General features: G+C 39.2%; 1 protein-coding gene across 1 annotated transcript in view; it reads right to left on the bottom strand.

Moving 5' to 3' along the window:
- cacna1db (calcium channel, voltage-dependent, L type, alpha 1D subunit, b) overlaps nucleotides 1–19913 on the bottom strand; it is a 529322-nt gene that overhangs the window by 125170 nt on the left and 384239 nt on the right. Inside the window, exons 30-34 of the mRNA XM_067998737.1 lie at nucleotides 17835–17864; nucleotides 16583–16666; nucleotides 15620–15703; nucleotides 4892–4936; nucleotides 4281–4409 (exon numbers count right to left, since the gene is read on the bottom strand). Coding sequence (XP_067854838.1) covers nucleotides 4281–4409; nucleotides 4892–4936; nucleotides 15620–15703; nucleotides 16583–16666; nucleotides 17835–17864 — 372 coding nt within the window. The remainder of the gene's footprint in view (nucleotides 1–4280; nucleotides 4410–4891; nucleotides 4937–15619; nucleotides 15704–16582; nucleotides 16667–17834; nucleotides 17865–19913) is intronic.

Here is a 19913-nt window from a genome sequence, read left to right as displayed (position 1 = left end):
CCCACCGACCAACAAACGCTGCCCATCGGTACGCAATGCTGCACTTAGCATGCAGCATCTCACCCTCACATAGTACCACATTTGCAGGCCACACAATCACCACTCACAGGTCATGCACATTGGCAGCTATTCAACTATGACAAGCACATCACCCAGACACCTTGCAGGATACTCATTGACACACTTCCCTCTGTCTTGCAGGAGAAGGTGGCGCATAACAGCCGGCAGCAGGAAAGACCTGAGGGAGGACAGGCACGCCGACATGCCCTCACCCCCCTGGAGGAGACAGTGCTTCGGTTCATTGGGCGGGCCATCGCTGCGGCCGTGACCACTGGCAGCATGGAGGTGCAGGCAAAGGGGGTCTCTGCATATCTAATGCTCCTTATCATTTTCCACATCTCACTCATCCCACAATCATTTCTGACTCACGTGCTGCAGATGGTGTCAGCACGCATGTCCTACTTACTCCTCTCCACGCTGCACATCTCAACCTGTTTCCCTTGGTCATTGCAGATACCCAAGAACTGGAGACCGGCACCTTCCGAAGAGGAGGAGGACACTGACACTGAAGCCGCACCGTCACTTGATCTGACACTCTCATCCACCAGCACAGAGGCTGACACTGCGCGTCCTTTAGAGGGTAGGTGCGAGGAGGGATCTGTACGTGATGAGACACCGGGCACAAGTGTGCAGGAGCCGGGGCAGGGGGAACGGATACCTCAGGTGCCAGCTTGCCGGAGGGTGAGGTCGCTCACTAGTTCTGCTGCAGAGGAGTCAGATGATGACTTCGATGGGCTAGGCTACAGATGACGGCTGATGGACGTACACCACCGAATGCTTGTTGCACAGGAAAGCCTGCACACAATGACAAGGGGCATGGAGGAGTCCACCTCGAACTTGGCACAGGGCTTTGCACAGAACTTGGAGCCCATCCTTTCTCATATGGAACGGGTGGTCACCCCCATCAGCACACCTGAGGAACCCACCATGTTGCACCGTCTGATGGCCGATGTCGCGGCTTCTATTGCAGCCCAAACAGCTTCCGTTGCAGCCCAAACCGATTTGATGAAAGGTTTGCAAGCTTCGGGTAAGCTCAGACTGCTGCAATGGAAGCACAGACTGCTGCTATCGTGGCTCTGGGTACCACTGTGGAAAGGGGCTCCCTGGGCGTCACAGCACTCCAGCTGATTACCAGGAGTGCTGCGGCGCTGCCCCGCGTGAGTGGCAGTGGCGCATTGGCAGTCAAACCTGCTGTCCTCTCTCTGGACGACAGCATTCCTGCTCCCACCCCTGCCATTCCACCAGTGCCCTTGCTGTTGCCTATCAGCCAGCCAGGCCAGACTGCTGAGATGGTGCAATATGAAGCTGGGCCCTCCCGGCCCAGAGCTGCTCGAGGTGGTCCTCCAAGGCCATTTGCACATTCCTCCACTGAAGGTCAGCAGTCTTCCACCACCCATGCTCCAGCCACTGGGGATGCACCTCGTAGAAGCACTAGGATAGGTAAAGGCACACGAACAATAGGCAGTAAGGGAATGCACAAGGGTGAATAGTTTCCTTTTGTTTGCATAATTTTATTTGTTAATTTATAAATGTGACCTTGAATTTACATTTGGTGGTGGTTTTTATTTCTGCGATGAGCTGAGGAAGGAAGCAATGTATAATCAGATGGAGGGCGATTTTATGGTCACGTGGGAGCGGAAAGATGGGGAGTGTGGGACTGTTGGTGACTTGGGAGATGTCGTTCTCATTATTTATATCGCTCACAGAACAGGTGAGCTCAGAGCCCTAGCAGACAAGGCCTGTGTTCCTTGTTGCCCCCTTGCGTCTTCCTTCACTTCCTCCTCCGGCTCCTCCCCCTCCTCCTCCTCATCCTCCTCCCCCTCCCTCAATGGCGAGGTTGTGCAGCATGTAGCATACCATGGCGAATCTTAGAATCATAGAATCATAGAAGTTTACAACATGGAAACAGGCCCTTTGGCCCAACATGTCCATGTCGCCCAGTTTATACCACTAAGCTTGTCCCAATTGCCTGCACTTGGCCCATATCCCTCTATACCCATCTTACCCATGTAACTGTCCAAATGCTTTTTAAAAGACAAAATTGTACCCGCCTCTACTACTGCCTCTGGCAGCTCGTTCCAGACACTCACCACCCTTTGAGTGAAAAAATTGCCCCTCTGGACCCTTTTGTATCTTTCCCCTCTCACCTTAAATCTATGTCCCCTCGTTATAGACTCCCCTACCTTTGGGAAAAGATTTTGACCATCTACCTTATCTATGCCCCTCATTATTTTATAGACTTGTATAAGATCACCCCTCAACCTCCTACTCTCCAGGGAAAAAAGTCCCAGTCTATCTAACCTCTCCCTATAAGTCAAACCATCAAGTCCCGGCAGCATCCTAGTAAATCTTTTCTGCACTCTTTCTAGTTTAATAATATCCTTTCTATAATAGGGTGACCAGAACTGTACACAGTATTCCAAGTGTGGCCTCACCAATGCCCTGTACAACTTCAACAAGACATCCCAACTCCTGTATTCAATGTTCTGACCAATGAAACCAAGCAAGCTGAATGCCTTCTTCACCACCCTATCCACCTGTGACTCCACTTACAAGGAGCTATGAACCTGTACCCCTAGATCTCTTTGTTCTATAACTCTCCCCAACGCCCTACCATTAACGGAGTAGGTCCTGGCCCGATTCGATCTCCCAAAATGCATCACCTCACATTTATCTAAATTAAACTCCATCTGCCATTCATCGGCCCACTGGCCCAATTTATCAAGATCCCGTTGCAATCCTAGATAACCTTCTTCACTGTCCACGATGCCACCAATCTTGGTGTCATCTGCAAACTTACTAACCATGCCTCCTAAATTCTCATCCAAATCATTAATATAAATAACAAATAACAGCGGACCCAGCACCGATCCCTGAGGCACACCGCTGGTCACAGGCCTCCAATTTGAAAAACAACCCTCTACACCCACCCTCTGTCTCCTGTTGTCAAGCCAATGTTGTATCCAATTGGCTACCTCACTTTGGATCCCATGAGATTTAACCTTATGTAACAACCTACCATGCGGTACCTTGTCAAAGGCTTTGCTAAAGTCTTGCCACCCGCTCAGTGGAGTACTCCGAAAGCTTGTGATTTTCAAATAAAACTGTTGGACCATAACCTGGTGTTGTAAGATTCTTTACATTTGTCAACCCCAGTCCATCACCGGCATCTCCACATCAAGTCTTTTCTATACTTTTAATTTTCTATACTTTCAATTTATTAAGTTCTACTTTTGCTTCATTAAAAGTTCTACTTTTGCTTCATTAAAAAGTACATTTTATTATATTTTGTTATCAATCTAAGGTAAAGGTAAAAATAAAGTGGTACTGTGACACAAATCATGATGAGACATTCTGTTAATGTTTATTAAGAACTTTCACTGGTCTTTAATAATTCAGCCTATTTATCATTTGTTTGTAGACCAATTAATGGATGGAAAATAATGGAAGGCATGCCCAAGTTCCCAATATGCATTCCCAATTGGTGAAGTTCTGCACCTGGAGTGCAAACACACAAAATTATTCCTCAGATATCCAGAGGTACAAGTGGATTCAACTCTACACTTTGACAATCCTCTTTTCCTTCCATTTTTCCATCCATCCAAGTATCTAGCTATCTATTCATGTACCTACCTAATATTGGACCATTAACTCAAATTAATGCATCAATATCCTTGTTCTCCTTCTTCCTTTTTATGTGTCTACCTTCCATCACAACATTTCCTCATACAAGCAAGAGCGAAGGATGTTCTGGACCATGAACTTCTACATGGCCACTGATAAACCAACTAGGTGCAGTTCAGCACAGCGGAGCCAGTTGTGGTTATTCCAGCCACCAACCGCACCCCCCCCCCCAATCCACTGCACCGCCACCTCGCCCCTCCACCCTGTTTCCTCAGGTAGAGTCTGCTGCTGTGCTGTATTCTAATTAGCACTCTGGTGAGCAAAATGGAATCAGAGTATACAGTTTCAGTGGAAGACCCAGCATTGACAAAAGTGTGAAGTGGAATGACTTCCTTCTGTGCTGGAATTTTTATGATTCTAATGGTTTTTATTTAGAAGCTAGGCAGGACCCTGATATTAAAAACTAACGTACATTTTTGATATTATCATGAATTAGACTTAATGCGAACATTAGTATGAATTGGACCTTTTTTTTACATATACAGGTATTGGTGTCAATTGATTCCCTGATTACAAGAATAAAACTGGATACATACCTGGAAGGACTTGATAAATGTCCATAACAATGTACGTATTCCCTCGCCACGGCTCAGCAGTTTGACCAATCGCATCACACGGAAGAGACGGAAGAAGGTAATGGAAATTCTGGAACTTTCCTCAGAACTCTAAAGGTAATTATGCAAAATTCAATCAAAATCAATTCACAACAAAAAAAAGAAATGTATTAAAATGATTGTAAGACAAAACAGGGAGAACACAATCAGAACGGTAATCACAAAGCAGCTCAAGGTGTGCCTCAATCACCTTCCTATACTTAACTGCATTGATCTGCATAAGCACAGTGTGATCTGAAAGACTTCATGCTACAAAAGCTAAATTTTCAGAAAATTTATGTTTCCTGTCACAACCACTTTTTAAAAAATATTTTAAAGCTTCAATTGGGCTCAACATAATTCTGAAAATTTAACATTATATAGATTGAATCAAACATAGTCTATTACATAATATTTATATTAAAGATACTTGACATTAGTAACTCAAAGACTGAAAGTCAGGAACAAATATTAGATTGGAATTAATAAAAGGAAATTCACAAGAAAGAAAACAGCCATGCAAGGTAGACATCGTAACACTTTTTGTATCTTACCCCAGGTTCCCCTGTAGGGGGGCTCTCTGTTGGCTTTGCAAAAGGCTTTAGAAATGAATATTTAAATTAATAACTAAATAAAGTGATAACTTAAATTTAAATTAGAAGCACTGAGATTTAAACAAGAAAGACCACTTTAAACAACAAGGGTTGGATTTCCCCCCAGAGCGAAAGGCGGGCAAGCTGACCAGTGGGACGCGCCAGTCAGCCGTCCGGTAGGCCCGCTGGGAGACGCAGCCCATTTTGAGGACCAGACTTAATTTGTACTAAGTTGGCTGCAGTTGGAAACAGAGTGCCTGTTGGCTCCAGGACGCTGCAATATCAGGCTGTCTCCGGGCCAGAGATAAGTTTCTGGGAATGGGGGAGCCGGAGTGGCCGTGGCCCATGCTGGGTTTGTGGAGCTCGGAGAAGCACTCCTGCTCCTCCCAGCACCACAAAACTGAAGAGGGACTTACCTTTGGGTTCCTCTTCAGCCGGCATGCTACCTGATACTGGTCGGAGCATGCACAGGGCCAAACTAAAATGCACAAGTAGTTATTATTATCACTATTGATGACATAAAACCTCAAAGTGCATGGAGAATTAAGAAACGTTTTGTAAAACTGTACACCAGCAAACTATTCACATTTTTTGGCCCTGTAACTGAATAGAGTTTGCTGAAATGGCCATGGTGTTATTTAATAATTCGTATACATGTAAAAATGGGTTAGACGCAATATCGTCTCGAAGGAACTGCGCAACAACTGCAAGAGTTATGCACCAATTTTGTATACTAAATTCCTAATAAGTAAATAGCTATTCCCATTTGCAATGTGTTATACTTAGGCCCTTCACAAAGCACTGCATATAAATAAGGATATTTGGTACCTTAGACCCCTATAGTTTTCATGTCCTGGCTTTTAAAAACAAAAAACTTGATTTTTACCTCTCTTTTTCCAGCCTAAAGTGAGTGCCATCAACCTATCCCAAGATCTCTGTCAAAACTGCACTACACCTATTTACCAGGAAATGCACAAGAATTATTGCACTGTTTCTGCTTGCTACATCCCACAGGTAACCCAGCTTGAATATGAATTGCATAATAAGCACCTCAGATCTCAAATGCTTTTTTTCTTTAAATTGTTGAATTTTTACTTATCAAGATGCGGGATATTAGCACTGGGAAATAGAATGTTCTTCCATTCCAGAAACCCAGGCCCCGATATTTATGGGGAGGCGGGTCGCTGGGGTGGTCGGCAGATCGCGTTGGGGGGACGGAAATGTCGGCAGATCGCGGAGGGGTGTTGGCCGATTGCGGGGAGAAATCGCGACAGTTTGCTTGGTGGGCTGGGGGGAAGCACTCCTGCTCCTCCTGGCCCACAATCGGTGCTGGACAAGCACTTACCTGCTGGATCCGGCAGTTCTCACCTCCCTTTAGCTGCAGGGTTTCCCAAGCCCTGGGAAACCCGTGCTGGAGGTGTTAAATCTAAATGGCTGACAAAATCTGAGGCACGGAGCCTCATTAACATATTATAATTACTCACCCGCCTCTCGAGAGTGGATTACTTGGCCGACCCCCACCCTCCCCGGTAGGCGCGTTCACAGTGGGTTGGGGTCGGGTTTCCCATTTTCAACAATTTAACCTCCCTCTCCCGCCCATCCTGGGGGGTTAAAATCTGCCCTTCCTCCCCAGTGTCAAGTACTCTTTGGTCAGGTATAGCACTAGTTATAAGCAGAGTAAAGCTCTGTCCATTCTTCCCCAACATTGCACTTTGTCCCAATCTCAAAATAGCACTAACTGCTGCACCAGTGTGACATTTCCATTTCTATAGGAAATGCCTCTCTGAAAAAGATTGCTAATTTAGTGCTAACTGGGTTGAGACTGTCCAAACTCATTTCACATAGGATGCTTACAATCAGTAAACACTGGGTACTTCCATCACATTAATCAAGGATGTATTCAAACCCAGGTCCCAGAGGTCAAAGGATAATGTGTTAATGTTCTACACCACATGGTCCCTGTGTAAATCCCTATTACTGTTTTCACATACTTAAATTGTATACTTGGTAAGAAAACAAAATCACTTTTCCATGTACAATATATTTAGTAAAGCAGGTGCATGCAAATATGTTTTTTCTTTATTACAATGTTATCTAAAAATTACATATATCGATAAAGCAAATGTGATCGAAAATATACACACTCAATTGTATTGAAATGATAAAGGTCTAGTTTACTGACCATGACATTCAACGGGTGACCCAAGGCCAACTATAACAATTAATTTGAATGTTATGAAAAAAATTAGTGCTTTTAGCTGACAAAATCTGCAATTACTAATCTCCCCAAGCATCCCACATTCTGTCACAGCAACTGATCGCATAAAACAATGGTAGTCATGGAGTTGAAATGGTTCCACATCTCAAGTGCAGGGTGATAATGATGAAAATACGGGAGAGGGGAAATTATGGTGAAGAGTGAGTTTCAACACATACATGCAAATGCAAATGCAGTGTGGTGCCAAATACATGCAATTACCAGTGCTCAATGTTTAAAATAGTTGGGACCTTTAGAAAATAACTGTTAGTATAAATTGTGACAAATATTAAAGAATGATTACAAAAATCATAATGACTGTGTGTTACTCTAAATAGCACATACACATATAATAATAGAGACCACTAATACAAATATACACTTTGTAAATGAATGAAAAGGAAAGATGTAAGTAAATTTGTAAATAATTTTGCCAATTAACTTTCATAAAAATGTGAAAGTTAAAGCACAGAATAAATTAAAGATTTAAGGATAGAATAAATCAAAGAATTAATATTCAACCAGGACACCAAAATGTGGTTTCATTAATGAGTACATTCCTATAACATTAGAGAACCTAAATGTATTGGATATATGGAATTGTACATGTTGTTATTAAAGTAAACAGTTACTTTTATATTTTGACCTAATTTAACTAACTTTGCTTCACTCTTTCAATATGTTCTTTAACAATATGTGTGGAAATATATCTATAATTCAACTTTGTAGATTTATGGTGCATGATCCAAATATGAAAAAACAAAAGCAGACATGTGCATCTTGCTAGATGCATTTACAATGTGCTATAAATTACTATCTTTGCTATATTTATGTAACAGCACGCTCTTAGAATGAATTAGTGTAATGTAATTGTGGTATCACACATCAAATATTAATGTACTTTAAAACTTATTGGGCGCTATTTTCTGAGTGTCAATAATTTTTGATTTGGCACCAATCATAGATGTCAAAGAGGGGTTTTAAATAGTGTTATTGACAGGTCATATTTTTCAATAATATACTTACCACCAGCAGAATGAAAACACCTGCTGATCCAATTAGGAGTAGATCCAATAAAATTAAGGTGCCATTTTGCAGTATTACTCGGCCTTTATCCCACTTTTGCTATAGGTCACATTGGGACCAGTTTTAATATCACCCTTGGTCTCATTTTTGTTAGTTTGACACCGACAATGGAAATTTAACTACAATTACCCTTCTTTCTCTAGAGGAGAAGCCAGACAAAAGGGTAAGGTAATAGCGATGGAAAAATGCCTGGAACAAGACTTATTGTCATGCCTCAACTACCTATACAAAATCAAGGACCATTGCCGTTAGAGATTCAAACTCAAAATCATCAGTGCCACTCGATTTGGAGGGTTATTCAGTTACTCCAACTACCCTACCTGCAGCCGTGAAATTGACAATAATTGTCAATTTCTTGGTCAGGGATCTGTTCCAGGCACTGGTGGTGATTTTAGTGGTATTAGCCAGGATACTTTTGCAACTTTCATTCAAGAGATGACTTACACACTGTTTCCAGAAAGATTATGCATTAATTAATTTCACTAGGAAAGCAAAGGAACAGTTGCCCCACAGAAAAAGATATTTTGCGATCAGCGATATTGGCCTTTATTTCTAGGGGGATGGAGTATAAAAGCAGGGGAGTCATGCTACTACCGTACAGGGTGCTGGTGAGACCACACCTGGATTACTGCGTACAGTTCTGGTGCCCTTATTTAAGGAAGGACATACTTGCAATGGAGGCAGTTCAGAGAAGGTTCACTAGGTTGATTCCGGGTATAGAAGGGTTGTCTTATGAGGAAAGACGAACAGGTTGGGTCCATACTCATTGGAGTTTAGAAGAATGAGAGGAGGTCTTATTGAAACATACAAGATTCTGAGGGGACTCGATAGGGTAGATGCTGAGAGGATGTTACCCCTCATGGGGGAATCTAAAACTAGGGGGCATAGCCTCAGAATAAAAGGTTACCCGTTTAAGACGGAAATGAGGAGGAATTTCTTCTCCCAGAGGGTCGTGAATCTTTGGAATTCTTTACCCCGAAAAGCTCTGGAGGCTGAGCCATTGAATACATTCAAGGCTGAGTTAGACAAATTTTTGATCAGCAAGGGAGTCAAAGGATATGGAGAAAGGGCGGGAAAGTGGAGCTGAGGTAAAAATCAGATCAGCCATGATCTCATTAATTGGTGAAGCAGGCTCGAGGGGCCGAATGACCTACTCCTGCTCCTATCTCTTATGGTCTAACATATATGTCAGTGAGAACTAATGATGTGACTGATTACCCCCAATCCCATGAGCCTTAATCTTGTGCAACAACCTGTTGTGTGGCACCTTATCGAATGCCTTTTGAAAATCTAAATATACTACATCCACTGGTTCCCCCTTATCTACCCTGCTAGTTACACCCTCAAAAAATTCTAATCAATTTGTCAAACATGATTTCCCTTTCATAAAACCGTGTTGACTTTGTCTTATCATTTTATGACTTTCAAAGTGCCCTGTTACCACGTCCTTAATAATAGATTTGGTCATGTGCCTCTTGGTTATTTGAACATGACAAAAAGTGCAAGACTGGTTTTCGGAGAACCAGGCTGGTGGTAGATATTTCTTAAGTAAATATACATGTGAAGTATGATTAGCAGCTGTATTGTGTGTAAGGTGTTTTCTACTAAGATTAGTGCATGTGGCTAAAACAGTGTCGCTGAAGCCATGCCTGTGGCTAATCAGAGATTTCTACTGGAAAACTGCATTAGAAGGAATTCGATCCAAGTGCATTGAACAACCTTTCAGGGAAATATAATCCATATCTCACGCCAATGTAATTGCTATTGTTACGCCATCTGTCAATGGTTATATTGTGTATAGTCATCCTGTCAATTGTGCAAGAATACCAACTGCCAGTATATCAGCATACATATTATGTGTACTATATCCAGATCCAATTGATAATGGGCCAACATCTTTTGTTCTTCCTACTCATAGGATCTTATAACACAGGAGGCCATTTGGCCCATTGTGCCTGTGGCAGCTCTTTGAAAGAGCTATCGAATTAGTCCCATTCCCCTGCTCTTTCCCCATAGCTCTGCAAATTTTTCCTTTTCAAGTAAATATCCAATTCCTTTTTGAAAGATACTATTGAATCTGCATCCACCACCCTTTCAGATCATGACAACTCACTGCATAAAAAGATTTCTCCTCATCTCCACCCTAGTTCTTTTGCCAATTATCTTAAATTTGAGCCCTCTGCATAATGACCCTCCTGCCGGTGGAAACTGTTTCTCCCTATCTACTCTATCAAAATGCTTCATAATTGTGAACGCCTCAATCAAATCTCTGTTTAACTTTCTCTGTTCTAAAGAGAACAACCCCAGCTTCTCCAGTCTCTCCACATAACTGAAGTCCCTCATCCCTGGTACCATTCTAATAAATCTCCTCTGCATCATCTCCAATTAATGATATGACACACAGATATATTCCTATTTCATATATCTGCCTCTTTTACCCTGTACAATTATTATGTTTTTTTTGTGGCATTCCTTTTCAATTATAGTGAAAGGATTCTCAGTGGAAGTGGTCAGTTTATTATGTGGGCAACAGGGATGGATCAGCAACACTCTGTGATGTCCAGGCATTATGGGATAGAATGGGTTGAGCTTTTGCAGTGGACAGTTCTATGCCTTCTGGATGTCCGTCTGTGGTGTGAATAGACAGAATGCTTAACTGATAGTAGGGGATTTCAACTACCCTAATATTAACTGGAATACAATCAGTGGGGAATACTTTCCTTTATTAGCTGAGGCATAGAATATAAGAGCAGGGAGGTTATGCTAGAACTGTATAAAACATTGGTTAGGCCACAGCTTGAGTACTGCTTACAGTTCTGGTCACCACATTACAGGAAAGATGAGATTGCACTAGAGAGGGTACAGAGGAGATTCACAAGGATGTTGCCAGGGCTGGAGAATTTTAGCTATGAAAAAAGATTGGATAGGCTGGGGTTGTTTTCTTTGGAACAAAGGAGGCTGAGGGGAGATTTAATTGAGGTATATAAAATTATGACGGGAATAGATAGAGTGGATAGGGAGGACCTATTTCCCTTGGCAGAGAGGTCAGTGACCAGTGGGGTATAGATTTAAAGAAATTGGTAGAAGGATTAGACGAGAGCAGAGGAGAAATTTTTTCACCCAGAGGGTGGTAGGGGTCTGGAACTCACTGCCTGAAAGGGTGGTAGAGGCAGAAACCCTCAACTCATTTAAAAAGTACTTGGATGTGCACCTGAAATGCCGTAACCTACAGGGCAACGGACCAAGTGCTGGTAAGTGGGATTAAGCTGGATAGCTCTTTTTTTGGCTGGCATGGATACGATGGGCCGAATGGCCTCCTTCTGTGCCATAACTTTCTATGATTCTATAATCAGACTCAAATTCAACTTATTTCTTCCCATTTCCAATCAGTAACTTTAAATTTATGCTCCTATCTACTTTGTAAACAAAATGATGGTTTAAAAAAACACATATGTAATAAAAACAAATAAAAAATAAATTAAAATGCAGGATTATTTTCTATCTGTAGCAGTCATTCTACTCCATACAGATTACCATCAGCACATGAACTCTTTGCCCCACATTTTTGTTGCACTATCTTCCTAACAACAGATAAAACTCCCTTTTAGATCACAGAACTCTCCACATCCAGCCCATTACTTTCACAATCTGGAGCCTTCACAGTGAATAATCATTTACAGATGCATATCAGAGGTGGCACTAATAGGACAAATCTGTCATTAAAGAGTAAGAGACAGCAATGTAGCTTTTACTCCTATCATGATTGTTATTACCTTTTGAAGGAATGGACGAGGAAGAAGTTTGGGCACACAAGGAGAAGATCTATGGAACCAGAATATCATACCTGGTACTAACCAGTAGCTATGCCTAAGAAAGTTGAGGCTCTTCAGAGAGGGAATTACTGAATTGCATCAAATGGTAGCTAGCAGATGACATAAGAAACTCCTCTATGATTAGAACTTCTTTATCTGTGGCTGTAAAGGTCACAGTTGCTCTTTTTTTTTTGCTATTACCGCCTCACAATTACCCAAGGAGTATTGAGTTGGCATTAGCTACAGTACAATGTCCACCTGCATTCAAGACATGATTCATGCACTGTTCCTGAGGAGTTGCAAGCTCATACACTTTCACAGAGGTGAAATGCCAGAATTGGAGAGACAGCAACAATTCTGTGATCGTGCTGCTTTCTCCCAAGGTCTAAACCTCCTAATACTGCACACTGATAGTTTATAATATTATAAATCTGGGATTCCAGCAGCCTGGGAGTACAGCATAGCAGATGGCAGACTGAAGAAAGTGAGTTGTGTTGAAGAAAATAATAGTGGTTTCATTCCTTCTGTTTAATTTTGCTTATTTTGCTTAGTCCAAGTGATCATGCAGAAAAGCCAGTGCAAAAGAAATTATGGTCAACCAAATTTTCGCCTCCAGGATAAAGTAAAATAGAACATCGTTGTTGAAAGCAATTAAAGAGTTTGGAATATATTCTCTTTTGTTTGCTAATCTTAGTAAAGAAAATCAGCATGAAAACCATTTTACATTCACATTGATCTCTTCACTAATAATAGGAAATGTCAGAAAATAAATCCGTTCTCTTTGTTCGCCATCAAGACTCATTCTGACAACTGAGTAACCTATTTCTCTACAAATAATAAACTATTCTTGTTTGTGCCAAACTTTTTACCTTCAACATAAATACAACAAAACTAATAAATATTGTAACATTTAAACTGTATTATACATCCAAAAATAACAATCTTTCCATTATGCAAATGAAAATCATGATTGTTCAAATTTATTAATTTGCAAAGCTTCATGTAAAATATTTTGTTTGAAAGTTCTAGAGAATCTTGAAGGTTTCCTTTGTTCGACAAACTCCATAAAAATCTATTATCTAATTTCAAAATACGTGGGGATTTTTCCTTATTGCTATTATTTAATTTGCAAGCTCATTTTATCATTAAATTATACAAATTCTATTTTAATCAATGGCAAATTTCTAATATTTTCCTACTAAATAAGAAAAGAAAATTTAGATGACCACAATGTAAGTGCTTCAAATGTGAAACTCTGTAAACAAAGATCATAAAAAGTGTGCAACAAAAATACAAATAAAAATTCATGGTACTCTGTCATGAACCATTTTATATATACTTGCCTCAACAAGTTTCTAGAAAACAGAATGAACATGAAGAAGAATTAGAAAACCCATTATGGTTTTTGCTTAAAATATGAATGGGTTTTTACTACACAGTTTGTAAAATTAACTGTTTCATTAAATTAGCTTTGATGAACTGTCACACCCAAAGTATTAATAGATCTTTCTCTTTCAGTTGCTGACTCACTCACTGTGCATTTCCAGCATTCTCAGTTTTTATTCAGCTTTCCAGCATTTGTATTTTTTTTCTTTTTCTCTCAACTAATTGTTTCATGAACTTGTGATCACCTTATCTTATGAGTATGTAATAATCATCATAATCTCTTTGCATGGTCACCAAGATGATGATGAAAAAAATAAAATCTAAATGGATGACATTTTTTTTGCTGTAGACAGAATAACAGTCTTGGATTACATTTATTAATTAATTAATATACCTGATATGAACCAAAACAAGAAAAATCATCCTTAAATATTATTTGCCCAGTTTTCACAGAAATAAAGAGACAATTCATAATTATCATTTTCACAAGAGTACAAATAATCTGCCAGGAAAGCATTTTATGCTTTTGGGAGGGAAAACAGGAATATTTAAGGAAGTACTCTTTGATGATAATTCTGAACCACTTGCAACTTATCTAATGTCATAGTGTCAGTCTGCATATTACAAAATGAATGGACAACCTGGACAAGTACAGTGATTTAACTAATTCTATTCAGGGTTTTTAGCAGTGAGTTTTCAATTAATAAATGTTAAAAATAACGATCGCATGTTCACTTTTTTAGTTTCAGAATATACTTTAAAATGTTTTCATAAGAATACCAAATGCTCATAAGTGAAATATATATTGTACAGTACAATTCATTTATTTAGTTAGACAGTCTTGCTAAATAAAGTTGGAACAGTTTTATAACTTCTGAATATATACTTGAAACTACTCATTTGCCATTTTGGGGAGTTTTCAGTCATCCTCAGTTCAGGGAATCATCAGAAACAGCCTAACTCATTCATATCCAGGAACTGTATTTTCATTAAGTTTGGTTTTGTGTCTGGATACTTCTCTTCAGATCATTGATTGCATTTTATATATATATGTACACAGTAGATGTGCAGTAAAATTAAGTATTTGAGAGGCAACCAGAAATGCAGGATCTGTTACAATGAAAATTCAGCATTTTTGTCTGACATTTTGTACTTGCCTGGTTGAGAAGTAACAGGTAGATCTAAACAATATTGTAAGCAAATAGGTCATTCCTTTGTACTTTATTTTTTAATGGCTTAGCGCTAATTTAGAGGTACTTTTTTCCTTTGGGAATAGAAGATCTTTTTGTTTAAAGATGCATTTTTAAAATCAATTGTTGAAGTTATTAGGAAAACTTTTTATCACTGTAATAAAAATATTAAAAAGATTGCTTTAACATTCTATTGTTGCCCCAACCCTAAAATTATACTGTAATGCAAATTATGAGCAAAAAAACCATGCAATTAAATTTTTCATTCGCAATTTGACAAGAATTGAGCTGTAATTCTACCCAAGCAAATTTGAGGTTCCACTGCAACTAAGAAGATAAAATAGAGTTGCAGTTTGTGTTCACTTGTTTTCTTTCCATGCTCTACAGCTTGACTGCACAACCTCAAGCAAAACAATCACTAAAAGCTTTATACCATAATAATGTGTTTTAAAACAGCTGACTGCAGAGCATGTTGAAAGTGCAGTTTAATTTAAAAGCCGTTACAATTTTATTATAATATCCCTGTCTCAACTCACGGGGCCAGAAATATACTTTTATTGGCTGGACATGGTACTGTCAATCATGGATGCTCCAGGGCATTGGGACCTCTGCTGTACCTGAATGCAATTGGTTTAACAAATTCAATTAAAGGTGTATAAACTTGGAGTAAAAAGAACAGTGCATCATATATTATTGTAAGTTGTGATCACTACGAGATGTAAATATTTTTTTACATAAAACAGCTGAATGCTGAATAAATATTCAGTATTAGAGTTATTCTTTTGAATTTCACTTGTTGAAGTATAAAGAATGTGTCCAAATGTTAAAAACTCACTGCTAAAGTGAAGACATGTTTTAACATACAAGACAATTGCAGACTTTGAATTTCTATATTAAAATTTCCCGATATAGGAACAAGGATAATTTGGAGGTGCAGTTACTGATAGCCTTTACTTACATTAACTTCTGTGATAGCAATATCAACGACGCTACCAACAACAATTAAGGCATCAAAAGTGTTCCATGCATCAGCGAAATAGTGCTGTGAATGTAAACATTCAATAGGAGCAGAAAGGGATGAGAAAAGACAATAGAAAAAAATAACAAGAGAGTACAGAGTTACAACACAAATACGTTTACAACCCAGATAAACTTGGCTGTATTTTGCATTACTGTGAAAGCATGAGTATTTTTCTGTCATTTAATGGTATCCATGTTTCCACTTTCCATTTTCTTGTAAACTTACTTATGTCAAATTATAAAACTAACTATTGTGAATATACCAAAAAGAAATATTCCAGTCTTCAATTATTTATTTGAAAATGTTGCATTCTTTCTTTTAATCATATTAATGAAATATGAATAGAAGTTTGCATGATCAAAATTCACTTAAAATATTTTAAATAATTTATGAAGACTAGAACCTATAACATCAGTTTATAGTTTTATTTAATGAATTATTTCCAATACAACCTAAATAGACCTATAAAGGGAACAGTGTATTTTTCTGTTGCTTAATGTTTCAGAAGAGCATAGCGAAACACAGTCCAGTATATTTGAGTTTCTATTTTATGGTCAAAACCATCCCAGTTAGATTAACTCGGTTAATTTCAAAATTTTGATTGAAACTGTATCATGGTCAGAGATAGTACAGAACCATACAAGTGAGGCTGTGCACAGCAAGACCAGAAAAGGTTTCATAAAAGACGAATGCTTTCACAGCTATGCTAGCTTTTGTTTTGTGGAGTTCGCCTTCTCTGCATTCTAGAAAAGGACAGTGAAAAAGTGAGAGAAGTCAGGTTTTGAAGGTTCTTCTTTTATATCCTAAAAATAGGTAAAACTGTTTGTGACTTGTCCAGTGATAACTTTAGTGAAGCAGTAAAGGGAGGAGTAATGGTTTCTGGGAAGGTACAGTACTCACATCAATTTCACCGAGTACGACGTCTATAATGCTGCCAATAACGATGAGGAAGTCAAACACGTTCCAGGCGTCACTAAAATAGCCCTACACAAAGTAGGTAGGGGGCAAACGTTTACATGAACACATGTTAAGCAATGAACGTATCTTTAGTTAACTGTGGAGAATTTAACACAAAATAAAAACAATAAATTTGTTAACTCAAACTTTTAAACAATAATTTAGCTAGGAATTAAATGGGAAATTAATTTATTTAACTGATTGCATTGTTCTATTTAAAAAGTATTTCAATTTGATTAATTTTAAGAGAAAATACATGTTCTGCTAGGGCAAGTATACTGAACTAAGAGAAAAGGTGTAGTAAAATATACTACATAAAGTTTTTTTTCAGATAATTTGTGTATCGTTTGTGGCTGACAATGTAGCTGAAGTGTGTTCCACTTTCCATAGATAAGCCTTGAGGCTTAACTTTAATAGATCAAATATAACAAAGGATACCACATATGTTTAAATCAGCAATGATTCCAACTGAATCTTGAATGAATTTTCCCTTTTGTGATCTATAGCATTTATAAACTAACAAAAGTTAAAAACAAGTTAGAAACTTTAAAAAACAATAGTTTTTGCATTTAAAACTAAATAATTTTTGTTTTAGCAGTTTTGAAATCTGGACATATTTCTGTAAAATGAATAAGACCTTTATTTAATAGTTTTGAAATATTTACATCTAAATATTTTAAAGAATATGTAACCTTTCTTGCACCTGTTTGTATTTGATATATCTAAGTGAAGTGTTAGCCTGAAAATATTTAGATTACTATAAATCAATAAAATTGTTCTGTGTCTACAAAACTATGGTTTATATGACACAAACTCAAGAATGCTGTTTAGGATCAGGTGATCTGAAGTATGATAGTTCTCCTTATATTCAAAAATATGTCTGTAAATCAAAAATATGAATAAGAGTTTTTCATTTCACATTTTTTAAAGTAAAAAAAATTACCATTAAAAAGGTTAATCATGACATCAGATAACCTGGTGTATTGCCCAAGTATCAATCCATTAAAGAGCAGAAGGAAAGTTCCACAACCAATTGCAACAACTAGGTGGCTAATTCAGGTTCAGGTTGTAAAGGAAAGGAGAGGGAGGTAAATATGGACAAGTCACGCCAACTAAAACCCAATAAACCATGCATAATTAGTATCTGACAAACAGAAGTGAAGGCACTGCAAGCAGTCAGATAAAAATCACTTACTAGCCATCTCTCCTTTTTTTCCACACATACCTAATACAAAGTGTTAGTTAAAAACTTAGTAAACCGAAGAAATGCAACATTTCGTGGAATTCAAGAATTTGCACATGAAAATTTTATTTTATTGACCATAGGTCTAGTACAAATTGAAAATTAAAAAGACATGTTTAAAATAATGATGTGTCAGAGCTATAGTGGGGTTGATAATTATTAAAATACAAACTCCACCATAAGAATCCCTCCATCAGATATAACTAAAGAGTACTTTCACAAGGAACCAATTCGTATTCATATCCTGTGGCATTTTAACCTGACAATGAAAAATGTAAAAGGACTCCTAATTTTCTGATTGAAATTGAAACACTAAATCAAATAATCAAATCCAATTATTGGAAAGATCTGTTTTTGTTGACTGTTTGCTTGAGCAGCATAGATTTGGTAGCCTTTTTAAGCACAAGTGGTTCAAAGATGGATTATCTTTATTTTGATTTTTTAGTTTACTGCCTAGAAAAGTGACAACAAGCATGATGTACAGCAGTTTAATTTAAATAAGATATGGCAGAGTTACTTGCTAACTATGAAGACTATCTCCTGACTCTCTATGCTGATGGATAGTGAATGGAGGTCCAGAAACACAGGGGCTCAATTTTGAAATGGTGGCAGGGTGAAGGTGCGCGTGGCAAACCCGAAAACACAAACCTTACTGCTTCCTACGCGATCGTATCGTAATTGATGGTAATTAACGTGCTCTCCAGGTTTCGTGCCCGGCAGCCAGCCTGATTGACAAGCTGACAGCCGTCAGGAGCTGCAACGCGGGGGGGGAAAGAGAGAGAGCGAGACGTCATCCGCGCTGAAACGGAAGATCGGGGGGGGGGGCGGGGAAGAGAGAAGGGAAGATCGGAGGAGGGAGAGGCGATGGTCGGGGGTGGGGGGGGGAGGGAGAGGGGAAGACCGGGGCGGGGAGAAGAAGGGGAGATCAGGGGAGTGAAGAAGCGGAGATCGGTTGTGGGGGGGGTGTGAAGAAGGGAGATCAGGGGGTTGAAGAAGGGGAGATCGGGGGTTGAAGAAGGGAGATCGGAGAGGGAGACATTGGACATCGGAGCAGGGTGAAAAGGTAGGTTGATTTTGTGTTTTAACTTCGTGCAATGGATTTTTATGTAATTTATATTGTTTCTTTTTACCTGATCAGCCCTTCACCAGGCATGAATCAGAAGCCATGGGAAAGCTGCCCTGATTACGTTGTAACCACGTAATCTGTCACACGTAAAGCGCCTTTTGGAGCCGGGCTCCGAATCTGAACGGGATTTCCCCGATTTTCGAGCCCCCCCACCCCGCCCCAACGCACCTGCAATTTCCCGGGAAAATCGAGCCCAAGGTGTTTTAATTTGCTCTGAATGTTAGAACTAGCACATAAGCTAATTGTGCATTAAATAATAGTGATTGGTGATTTACAATTAATAGATTAGGTGTTAACTTTTACTCTTGCTCCTCGAAGTAAATATTTCTAATGCCAGTTAATGCACAGATTTGTCATTAACATTTTCTTTTGCTGTTAACTTCCTTTTAAGCAGCAATTAATGTGGAGACACAAATATACACAAGATTTATTTATCCCCACATCACATCAATGTCTCCTATTTAAACTGGCATTAAAACAACAGAGTGAGCCAGCAGAGTTCTAGTGATGAGCATAGCAGGAAAGATTTGCCTAAAAACGTTTTCTTTTGGTGAATTCTACAACGCGTGTCATATGAGGCCTGCAGTGCTAAATATTTTGAAGGAGGAGCAGCGACAGCAGGAGATCATGGCCAGCAGATTCAAAGCCTAATCAAAACCTGATGCAGCTTGCGTCCTGCCAATTATCAACTACCTGGAGTTTTGCGAGGAGCAATGTGTAAAGAGGCTGTGCCTCTACAGGGATACGACTTCAGATCTGTGTCAGCTCCTAGAACCAGATCTACAGCCACAGAACAACATCTGGACTGCATTCTCAGTGGAAGTGAAAGTGATCACTGCGCTCAATATTTACGCTACTGGGTACTTCCAAGCACCAACAGGAGACATCACTCAGATCAGCCAATA

Source organism: Heptranchias perlo, chromosome 17 (genome assembly GCF_035084215.1).
Source record: "Heptranchias perlo isolate sHepPer1 chromosome 17, sHepPer1.hap1, whole genome shotgun sequence".
NCBI lineage: Eukaryota > Metazoa > Chordata > Chondrichthyes > Hexanchiformes > Hexanchidae > Heptranchias > Heptranchias perlo.
This window is presented reverse-complemented; position numbering and strand designations above follow the sequence as displayed.